The sequence below is a fragment of the Gossypium hirsutum genome, chromosome A04 (genome assembly GCF_007990345.1).
Source record: "Gossypium hirsutum isolate 1008001.06 chromosome A04, Gossypium_hirsutum_v2.1, whole genome shotgun sequence".
In the NCBI taxonomy this organism is placed as follows: domain Eukaryota; kingdom Viridiplantae; phylum Streptophyta; class Magnoliopsida; order Malvales; family Malvaceae; genus Gossypium; species Gossypium hirsutum.
This window is the reverse complement of record NC_053427.1, coordinates 84,606,119-84,617,553: the sequence shown is the minus strand read 5'-3', so window position 1 is coordinate 84,617,553 and position 11,435 is coordinate 84,606,119. Positions and strand designations below refer to the sequence as shown.

Here is an 11,435-nt window from a genome sequence, read left to right as displayed (position 1 = left end):
TTACATTTTTTTAACTTTTCGAGTTTTGAGAAACTGATTTCATCTGATATTATTTTTGCAACATCTACTTATGATTAGACTTGTCTATGATCCAAACTATGGCTCAATTTAAAAAAATTTTAAGTCCAAACCTATTTTTTATTCAACTCGCTTTCTATTGTTCAAAAAATAAAATATTAAAAATATATATTAATATTAATCTTTATATATTTCTATAATTAAATTTAAATTTTTTATTTTTATAAATTCTAATCGGGCAGATCCGAGCCGAATAGAGTCATAAAAGGTTTGGACTGGGCGATTGTCTGGCTCAGGGACAGATCTATCTATGATTTGTCTCGATCGTATTTTGTAAACCCTAGGTCCGTGTCAGCACTCATCATAAACGAAACTCAGTCATGTGAAGGCCCAGATAAATTCGGCCCATTTAAAACCCAAGAGACGCACGCTGTTGAATTAAAAGCCCTAATTTCGTTTATTCTCTTTCTCTTTCGCACACTGAGCTGATTTGAGCAGCAGCAGCTAAAGCAGATCCCAAGATGAAGGTACCGAGCGCCATACCTTACCCTCAAAAAAGAAAAATGAAAACCTTAATTTTAGAGCTAAAACTATATTCCGTGTGTTCTATTTATTTCATCCTTTTTTGTTTTTGTGCAGTTTAATATCGCAAATCCGACTACTGGTTGCCAGAAGAAGCTCGAGATCGATGACGATCAGAAGCTGTAAGTTTAATTTTGTTTTCTTTAGTTGTAATCTGTTTATTCGTTGAGAAAGTCTAGAAAGTGAAAAAAAAAAAACAAAGCAATGAGAAATGAGAAGGTCGAACTTTTGGTAACGAATAAAGCAGAATCTTACGAGTTAGGTTGAGTTAATGAAATTTAATTAAATTTTCTCTTGTGATTAAATATATTGATGTCATTTTTAATGTGACAGTCGGGCATTTTTCGACAAGCGGATCTCGCAGGAGGTTGCTGGAGATGCTTTAGGCGAGGTGTGTGGTTTAGCCGTTTTACAATTTTACTTTTGTTTTTTGAAGTAACGATTGATCTGTTCGAGTTAATAAAAGTTCTACTTTTCTGTTTCTTTCAACAGGAATTCAAGGGCTATGTTTTCAAGATCATGGGAGGTTGCGACAAGCAAGGATTCCCGATGAAGCAGGGTGTTCTGACTCCTGGTCGTGTTCGTCTCTTGCTTCATAGAGGTAAGATTTCTACTGTGCACTAGGAAATTAGTGGAAATAATGATGGAATAGGTTACTGAGAAAGCTTTTATATCATATACGCTTAATTATGTCCTGTTATAAGTCTCAAAGCTATCTGAGGCAAACCCTTAAACTTGATCCAATAAGGTTTGTATTCAAATTTATCATCAAATATGATCTAGTAATTAGATTAGACTTTAAAATGTGTTATGATCATGTGAGTTGAACATAGAGCTTTGACATTAAATTTAATTAAGATTAAAAGTTAAAATATATATAAACAAATTATAAAGGTTAAGAGAAGGAAAAGGAGATAATGACACATGATATTGTATGCGAAAGTTTGATTTTGTCAATACGAGGTTTTGGTTTCATTTTTCTATTCTTAGAGAGATTAATTGACATTCTTGGCATACACAGATTGGACTTCAAAGGCTTATTAAAGGGTTTAATGGAGAGATAAGGTGGTGAAAGTAATTCAACTGGAATACTGGGCTTGAATGAGAAGAAGCCTGTTCCTGTAAAATTCAAATTTGAAGCACGCTTTGGATTTTTATCTTTTTGAGAAGGCGAGGATAGATGTAGCAATTAAAAGAATTTATTTGTGGTGTTAAGTGATTTACTTGGAGATGAGTTTAATATGAATTAAGAAAAATCAAACCAAAATTTTAAAAGTCAAAGGTGGTCATGCCTTTGAAGCGATTTAGATGGCGCATCTATGTAAATTTGACTATAAGTGAATGTTATTTGATTCCAATTGCTAGAACGTTTCTTAGTGTCATTTAAGAAATAAAATGGATGCATTAATAGGGTACTTGGTCCCACCTGCTAGTTTCATGAAATGAAATGATGACTAGTAGTCAAGGAAGAAACATACATGATAAGAAAATTTATTGTAGGGGAAAATGAGTCATCATTTTTGGGCCAACAGGAAGCTACGGCCTTGTCATCCTTGTTGATACGGACCTATAAGGTTTATGGGTAATGAAAGGACCCTATCAAGGCTAGCCATGTGGGGAAAAATTACATAGGAGAGAGGTGGAAAGGGAAAAGAGAAGGATTTCCAAATGAACAATTGTTTTGGCCACAATGACAAATGCCACAATTTTCACGGGAATGACATGTAATTTTGGCTAGGAAAATTGTTATATTTGTTTTCACTTTCTTCCCTTGCCATGGTACCTCTCCCATGTGAATTGTCACATGGCTAATCTTGATTGGTCTTTTTGTGCCTTTGGTCTAAGTCACCAAGGATGTCCTATTGGCTCAAAAGGATGACTTAGTTTTTCCTACAACATTTTTTCTGTTATGTTTGTTTCTCTCCCTTGGCCACTTGTCATCATTTTGTCAGCAGTTTACAGACGTAATGAGCATGAAAAAAAGGAAAAAGAAATAATGAATGAAACAAAAGAATGAATAGTTTCTGCTAGGTTCTATCAGTCATTCATTTATTGATTTTTGGACAATTTCACAAAGATTTCTTGTGTTGGAGACTTTCGTAGATTCCCCAAAAAACTTGTGATATTCCATAGAAACTTGTGATATTAATATTTGTGATATTCCATAGAAACTTGAATAATGATGCCTAATAAGAAAATCATAAGACCTTCCCTGCAGCCCCTCTGAGGTTTTTGAATCGTTTCACTTGGTCTCATCACTTCCTTTTTCTTATTATTTTGTTTATAGTTCATGTTTATAGTTCATGGGAAAAACATAATAATTTCATGTCAACTTCTTCATTCCCATTTTTTAAACCTGGCTACCATCTCTGCTACTTGCTTTCTTTTTTGGAAACCAAAAAACGAAGTTACTGAAGTCTTCATCACGTTACCTTCTTCTCTCCTTTACATTATCTTCTCAGTATATTTTCATATAGATATTTGCCCATCCCTTTCACATCATCTTCATTAGAAAAGAGGAAACCAAGACAATTAAGCAAAGAGGAAATGTTGAAAAGCATCCAAATTCAAGATAATTAAGCATATTTTATTCATTTGTATTGCTTGAGCAGGTACCCCATGCTTCCGTGGATATGGAAGACGTAATGGTGAGCGTAGAAGGAAGTCTGTTCGTGGATGCATTGTTAGCCAAGACCTTTCTGTTTTGAACTTGGTTATTGTGAAGAAGGGTGAGAATGATTTGCCAGGGCTAACGGACACTGAAAAACCTAGGATGAGAGGTCCAAAGAGGGCCTCCAAGATTAGAAAGCTCTTTAACCTTTCAAAGGAAGATGATGTCCGGAAGTATGTCAACACTTACAGGAGGACTTTCACCACAAAATCTGGTAAAGCTGTTCTTTCTTCCTCAACTTTCATTTTTAATAAAGAGGGCAACAAGATGTATGAGACTTGGTTCTTTACTGCTAGGTTTTAGGCATTCTCCTGTTATTTGCTTCCTGTGAAATGGTCTCTTTTAACTCATAATGTAATTTTAGCTTCTAGAACGTAGCATGGTGTTTAATGTGCAAGTAAATAGGTTGAAATTCTGTTTAGGCTCCTTCTATGGAAGCCACTGTATTTTTTCCTATGATTGATATTCTAGGTTTTTAGTTTTATTTGCATTGCATTTGTATGCCTTACCCACCCACACCAGACTGCCAACCTGCTTGGTGGAGTTAAAAAAGGCTTTTCTTATTTCATTTAGTCATGCATGGAGCATTCTGGAAGTAGGGTATTTGAGACTGGATCATGGTTGGAATTAGTGAGGCTTGCTGAGCTAATGTCACTCAGACACGGGTATTAGATACTTGTACTTGAAAAAAGTCAAAACAACATAATAGTTTGGGAGAGTTGAAATGTTTTCTTGGACATATTACTGATGGCCATTTCTGGGATTTGCAGGCAAGAAGGTGAGCAAAGCCCCAAAAATCCAGAGGCTGGTAACACCATTGACACTGCAGAGGAAGCGGGCTAGAATTGCTGACAAGAAGAAAAGAATTGCCAAGGCCAAGTCAGAGGCAGCTGAGTACCAGAAACTGCTTGCCACAAGGTTGAAGGAGCAGCGGGAGCGCCGTAGCGAGAGTTTAGCGAAGAGGAGGTCCAAGCTCTCTGCTGCTTCTAAGCCTTCTGTTTCAGCTTAGATAAGTTTTGATAAACCAAAAGGGATCTTGGTCAGTACCCAGTTTTTTGCAGTGCCATATGCTGTCATAATTTATTGCTTAGTATCCAATTTGGTAATGTTATTTTTCCATCTACTATGTTAGGTCATCTTTTTGACAATTATCATTAACTAAATTGCTTCATCTAATGCATACTCTTTATAGTTGTTTCTGTTTTATTAAATGCATGCAATCTTTGAGAACCATAGGTTTAGAGATTGGTCTATTCCTATATGTAATCCAAGATTTTACACTATATTCATACTCTGAAAATGTCAGCCTCTGAATATATATATCATATATATCACAAGCATCCTTAGCTGAGATCAGTTCGTATCACATGTAATGAAATAGTAGATATGCGGGATGGGTGCATGAACTGTTTTTTGCATAATTGATTTGCTCTTAACCTCTGACACTGAGGCTCTGACATTTGTTACTGAAATTTGATAAAAGTGGTCCCTGCAACTGTTTCTGAAACCTGTTGATATGTCCTTTAATAGGTTCCTAATTCACATGCCTATCTCCCTCTCTTCTACCCTTTGCTGCTATTAAGAAGAATCCCAATTTTTATATGCAATATATAAATATGTATTCATGAAATTATTTTTATATATTCAATTTTTTATAAATATTTTATATTGAGAAATTCTAATATTTCCTGAATTCCATCTCTGCCTCCCTTATATTTATCCACTACTGAAAGCAACAATGGTAAAAATAGTAATAGTAACAGTGAAAATCACAGCTATGGGTTTCCCGGCTTTCTTATTAAACTAACCCAAAAAAATAAATTAATTATCAAAATAATCTACCTTTTTAATTAAATACAAAAATAATTTGTTTTCTACAGTAAAAAGTGGTGGAGCCATATGATATGGCGTCATTACAGTGCCACGTTAGTAAGGGTTGTTAAAAAGTTATTTTTTAGTGGAGCCGTGCCACGTCAGCAAGGGTTGTTAAAAAGTTATTTTTTAGTGGAGTCATGTTGAATGGTGTCACCAATATAAAATACCAGAAATATTTAAAGTTTTGAAAAAAATGTGGGATTTAAAAAAAAATTACCACTTTCGAGTGGAGCTATTTTAAATGGCGTCACCACTTTTTTGCCTTCTGATTTTTTTTTTCATATTTCTTTTGTTTTTTTCTTTTATTTTCATATTTCTTTTATTTTCTTTTTTATTTTGTTCCTTAATAAATTTTATCTTTTTATTTTTTTACTTTTTTGTTTTTTTCTTATTTCATTTTGTTTATTTTGTTTTATTTTTTATTATTAACTTTAAAAAATTTGTAATGTATATTTAAAATGTTTTATAATACCTTTTTAAAATTTTAATTATTATTTTTAAAAATATTTTTTTAACTTTATATATATATTTGTGAAATTAATTTTTTATATATTTTAAAAAAGTATTTTTCAAATTAATTTTTTAAAATTTTAAATATTAATTTTTAAATATTAACCATATTTTTAATAATATAAAATCATTTAAACTTTTAAAATTTGTAAATACAATTTCTTTAATTTCTTTTTAAATTTTTTAACTTTTTTTTTAATTTTTGAAAAGTTTGGGGGACCTTAATAATAATTTTTCATTTCTGGTGGAGCCAGTTTCTGTCACCCTTTTTTTTATTAAATTTGTCTTTTTCTTAATTTTTTTCCTTTTTTAAGTTTTATATTATTTTCTTATATTATTTTGTTTATTTAATTTATATCATTAATTTTAAAAGAAATTTCATGTATATTTAAAATTTTTACAATTTTTTACAATTTTAATTATTATTTTTAAAATTATTTTTTTAACTTTAGATATATATTTGTGAAATTATTTTTTTATAAATTTTAAATATATATTTTTCAAATTAGTTTTGAAATTATTAGTTTTATAATATTTGAAATGTATGTTTAATATTTTATTAATTTTACATACAATTTGAAACGTATGTTTAATATTTGAAATGGCTCCACCAGAAAATTGAAAAATTATTATTAAGGTCCCCCAAACTTTTCAAAAATTAAAAAAAGTTAAAAAATGTAAAAAGAAATTAAAGAAATTGTATTTACAAATTTTAAAAGTTTAAATGATTTTATATTATTAAAAATATGGTTAATATTTAAAAATTAATATGTAAAATTTTAAAAAATTAATTTGAAAAATACATTTTTAAAATATATAAAAAATTAATTTCACAAATATATATCTAAAGTTAAAAAAATATTTTTAAAAATAATAATTAAAATTTTAAAAAAAGTATTATAAAACATTTTAAATATACATTACAAATTTTTTAAAGTTAATAATAAAAAATAAAACAAAATGAAAAAATGAAATCAAAAAATCAAAAAATTAAAAAAAAATAAAAAGATACAATTTATTAAGGAACAAAATAAAAAAGTAAAAAAAAGAAATATGAAAATAAAAGAAAAAAAACAAAAGAAATATGAAAAGAAAACAAAAAGGTGTCAAAAGGCAGAAAAGAAGGCAGAAAAGTGGTGGCGCCATTTAGAATGGCTCCACCCGAAAATGGTAAATTTTTTTTAAGTCCCCGTTTTTTTAGAACTTTAAGTATTTCCCTGATATTTTTTGGTGGAGCCATGTTAAATGAGCTTTAAATGAACATAAATGAGCAAGTTCATTAAATGAGTTGAATAGGTTTTATTTGTGTTCGGTTTATTTAATAAACGAGTATTAAAATCTTGTTCATGTTCGTTTATTTAGTATAATAAACGAACACAAAATGAATTATTCATCGAATGTTCTATTTATTTATAACTTTATTTGTCAGTCAAGTTAATTTTTAATGGTAAAAATAGATAAAAAAATTTAATAAAAAGGATCGATTTGCTCTTTAATCAAACGTACAGATATTAATTCACGTATTTTTTAAGTAAAATGTAATCAGTCTAACTACCGCAATACTTTTACCTGAAATAAACTTATATGAAAAATATGTACCTAAATTATGCAACTTTATCTTTTTATATAAAGTTTTATTTGATTACCACTTAAGGCACTAATAGTTAACTCTCATTAAAAAAGCTTTTTCATCAACCAAATTATGATATGTGATATTTTAAATTAAATAAAAATATTTAGAATAGAGATTTAATAAAAATAAAAGAAAATTCTATCTTAATCATTTTCCTTTCTTTTTCTCTACAAAGAAAATTTTGCAAAATTTTAAAATAAATTCTATTTCAAATTTCTCTCATCAAAACAAACCTTCATTTTTAATATTAAGAACTCAAAAAATATTGTAGAAATGAAAACCCTCATTTTTACTATTTTGAAATCATGAGGTTTTTGATATCATATATGACTAAGAAGTTGAATATAAGAGAAAATAAAAAAGATTTAATTTAATTTAAATAAATTTATTTAAAATAAATATTGATTGGTTTTTATTAAGTGTGTATTAAAATGTAAAAAAATGCATAATTTTATAATTTATTTTTCATGTAAGCCTATAAAATAACCTTTCATTTTCTCCGCTGCCTGCCAAGAGCCTAGATTTTGCTGAAAGCCTTAAGCTTCACCCCATTTAAAATGGCACAACACCCAAAACTGTTTTTGTATTTGTTTTAGTTTCTTTATCTACTTTAAACATATGACACTCTTGCTAGAGAAAATCATCATATTTTACCATCTAAAACTACTTGTGTTGGGAAATCATATGGGAGGTAAAAGTTTTATTAGAGTAAGTCTATTTATTTATAATTAATATAAAATAATAATTAAATTAAATATCATAACATAAAACAAAAAATAAATTAAATTAAACACATCGTAATTTACCATTTAATATAATTTTAATTTTAAGGTAAAAGATATTATGAAATGAAACATCATCCATTATCATGGTTCCCCATGTCCCCAGCAACTTTCTCCATCATTCAGATCAAACAAATTCCTCCCTCTTTACCTTTAAACCTTATCCTCTCATCATTAAATATAAAAAAGATCAAAAAAAAAAAAAAACATTTTTAAAATTTTTCACTTCTTTAAATATTCATATATTTTATTTATATATATTATCCCAACATTCACATTTCCTTTTCTCGTCTGCCTTCCCCCATACCCAACCCCAGCCCCCACCATATTTTCCCTTTTTTTTTTTAAATATCAAATATAGCAATTTACACGTCACACGAAACGACAACGTACAAAAGAGCCCCCCCTACTTATCAATGCCACGTCTACACCTCTCTCGCCACTGATATCCGCCACGTGTTCCATCACATTAACGTCTTACAAGTTGACGTCTGAGGATCCCACATCGCCGGCAACAAATATTTCCTCCCATTAATCCCGTTCGCATTGTAACTCGCCCCTGTACTTTTCTCCACCAACACCTTACCCGGATATCCCGGGTACGAACCCGAACCGAACATCCCCGTACAAGCCGAAACCGCTTCCAAAGGAGCATTCGCCGGGCCCTGAAAATACCCATTGTTAAACGGGTTCGTAACGGTGTTTCCCAAAAGCGTAGCCAAATTAATAATCATCCCGTCAACTCCAACGTCTCCGTTAGGAGCAACCAAAGGGGGGTTTGTGGACCGTAAATAGGTTGATGAAAAGGCCAAGCACATTGACCCGGACACTGAGTCTCCGAGTTTCCGACCCAAATATAAGTCCCACGAACAGGACCACGTCCAACCCGGGTTGACCCGTGAGTCCCACACCTCATACAAAACCCTTCTACGGCGACGTCTTTGGAAGTAAGGATTACGTTGATGGTATCAACGCCATTGAACTTACTGGCCAATGCCCGTAAATGTGGGTTTTTAAGGAATTTACCGAGCGGGTAATTTTCAAGAAGGATTTGTTTGCCTACAGCTAAGGTAGAAGAACCACCCTTGTACTTTTTAGTAATTTTCCACCACGACGACGTGGAAGGAACCATTGTGGCCTTATCGGAATTCAAAGAGTTGATGAAATCAACGATTATGGAGCGTTGGATGGGTGTAAACTTGCCATACCAGATAAGATTAACGGTGATCTTGCCTTTCAAGAGTGGACCGTTGTGGTACTTTAAAACCAAGGGTTGCTCTTGAACCAACTCGGAGAAGCTGAGTTGGATAAAGCAGAAGAGCATGAGAGTGGCAAGGTGGTAAATAGTAGCCATGATTAAGGGAGGAGAGATTTGAAATTTATAGTTAAGAAGAAAGGTGCTTGCTGGGAAAGATTTGAGACCGATGAGAGAGTGAAGTGAGGAAGGTTATTTATAAGAGGGTGTTTGGGAGACAGCTGTCTAAGCAGAGGTGTCAAGTCAAGATTTGCCACGTGGAGAGAAAGGATTGGGTATTGATTGTAATGATGGAAGGGCGAATTTCGCCAGGCTGTAATGTAAGGAGTTGAAACGGTGACGTGTAGATAGAAATGGAGGAAACTGAGAGTTGTATTAAACAAGCTAAATAATTATTTAATTATTTTTTCTTAAAAAATGTAATAATAATTTATTATTTCATAAAATTTGGTCTTTTTTTTGTCAAGTGATAAAGAATATTATGTTGTAAATATAAGAGTTTAGTTTAATCTCGAACAGTCCCATTTTCCTCCCCTAATTATCAATATATATATTATATGAGTCAAGTCTAGTTGTTTCTTGACTCTACTAGATTAAGTGGTATCATACCTCCCGTCCAATGACGTATATGTTATATGGGGTTCAAACTCTAATAGGTAAATGGTAAGTAAGTTATGCGGTTATATGATATGATTTCAACTTGATAAGTGATTATATATTTATACGATATGATTTCAATAAAATGTTTTTTTTAAAAAGGGATAGATAATGGCCTTGGCTCCTAAAATTAAAAATTATTTATAAAATCTATTTAATATTTAAGAAATCATAAGTTAATATAATGGTAAAATTTTACTTTGGTTCTTCAAAAAATTATTAATTTTTGTCTTCGTTAAAAATTTCCTGCTTTACCCAACGCTCTTACCTTATAAACTTACTGCCTCTCAAAGTATTCAGGATCTTTACAGAATTAAAAGACAAAATCTTGATTCGAGTTTAAAACAATTCTAACTTATTAAAAGTTTTGAATAGACGACACTTTGAAAATTCTTTTAAAAAAAGTCCACCTCTCACAACAAACATTTTATTATTCTTTTAAATAATTACAAACGTAATTTCTTAAGAACAAATTTTTGTAGAGTGGTCCCACCAATTAAAATTCAGAGAGACGATGATCAGAACCGTAGATTTCATTAATGGAAAAACTGATGACCTGCAACGTTAGTTTTACTTGGGGAGTCCTTAATCCTATATCATGGACCTGTAAGCATGGGACCACTACCACTGTAGAACTGAGCTGAGGTCTGAGAGTATAGCCAAGGAAATCCATTTTCAACACCTAAGTATTGGGGAAAAGAGAAAACAAGCTAAGCTATACCATGCTGCACCGTGCACCCTACCTAACATTATTGCATCATCATCATATATTAAAATCTTGATCAAAACAAACTTCTTTTTTCTATAATAGATGAAAACAAAAAGTATTGAATGTGAATTTATTTTCTAATATTTCAAACAAATTTTGATATGTGTTGACTAATATTATATAATAAAATATTTGATTAAATTAGTTTCATGAGTTAATCGAATAGCAATTCAATTAAGAAATATAAATATATAACAATTATATAGTAAAACTAGATCTGTCCTGGCTCAGCTCGATCGAAAAGTAGGAGGATTTGAGCATAAATATAGGCTCGAAAATAGACTTGGGTAAAAAAATAGGACCCATTTAGAAAATGGGCCGGGCCTCGAGTAAGGATTTTAGCTCGAACCGACCTGGATTTGTAAAAAAAAACTATTATTTTGCTATTATTTTCTCACTATTTTACTACCATTTCACTATTATATTATTACTATTTTATTAGTATTGTTTGGATATTGTATAATTCTTTTTTAATTGTTACTTTTGCTGCTATCTTAGAGTCATTTGCTTGTTAAGTTGCACCTATATTATTTAAGTATAAAGTTTTTTTAAAATTTATTTTTAATTTATTAGAAAACATTTATTTTAATATTTTTAATATTTTATGTATTATATTTTAAAAAAATTAATATGATCGGATTGAGTTTGGAAAAAAATTTAGGCTCATTTATAAAACGAACCCA

General features: G+C 30.7%; 1 protein-coding gene and 1 pseudogene across 1 annotated transcript; one reads left to right on the top strand and one right to left on the bottom strand.

Annotated features, from left to right (window-relative positions):
• Positions 1 to 406: 406 nt before the first annotated feature.
• Positions 407 to 4,477, top strand: LOC107949142 (40S ribosomal protein S6). Its single transcript, XM_016883871.2, has 6 exons — positions 407 to 545; positions 658 to 722; positions 934 to 991; positions 1,093 to 1,201; positions 3,213 to 3,485; positions 4,042 to 4,477. Exons 1-6 carry the CDS (start codon positions 540 to 542, stop codon positions 4,278 to 4,280), a joined length of 750 nt encoding a protein of 249 aa, XP_016739360.1. The 5' UTR covers positions 407 to 539; the 3' UTR covers positions 4,281 to 4,477.
• Positions 4,478 to 8,070: 3,593 nt separating this feature from the next.
• Positions 8,071 to 9,510, bottom strand: LOC121228252 (protein EXORDIUM-like 2; annotated as a pseudogene).
• Between the last annotated feature and the right edge of the window lie 1,925 nt (positions 9,511 to 11,435).

Bases quoted from the DNA above. Each gene is read 5' to 3' on its own strand.
- LOC107949142 (XM_016883871.2), top strand. The intron at 723-933 runs GTAAGTTTAATT...TTAATGTGACAG, and splicing joins ATCGATGACGATCAGAAGCT to TCGGGCATTTTTCGACAAGC. The intron at 1,202-3,212 runs GTAAGATTTCTA...TTGCTTGAGCAG, and splicing joins TCGTCTCTTGCTTCATAGAG to GTACCCCATGCTTCCGTGGA.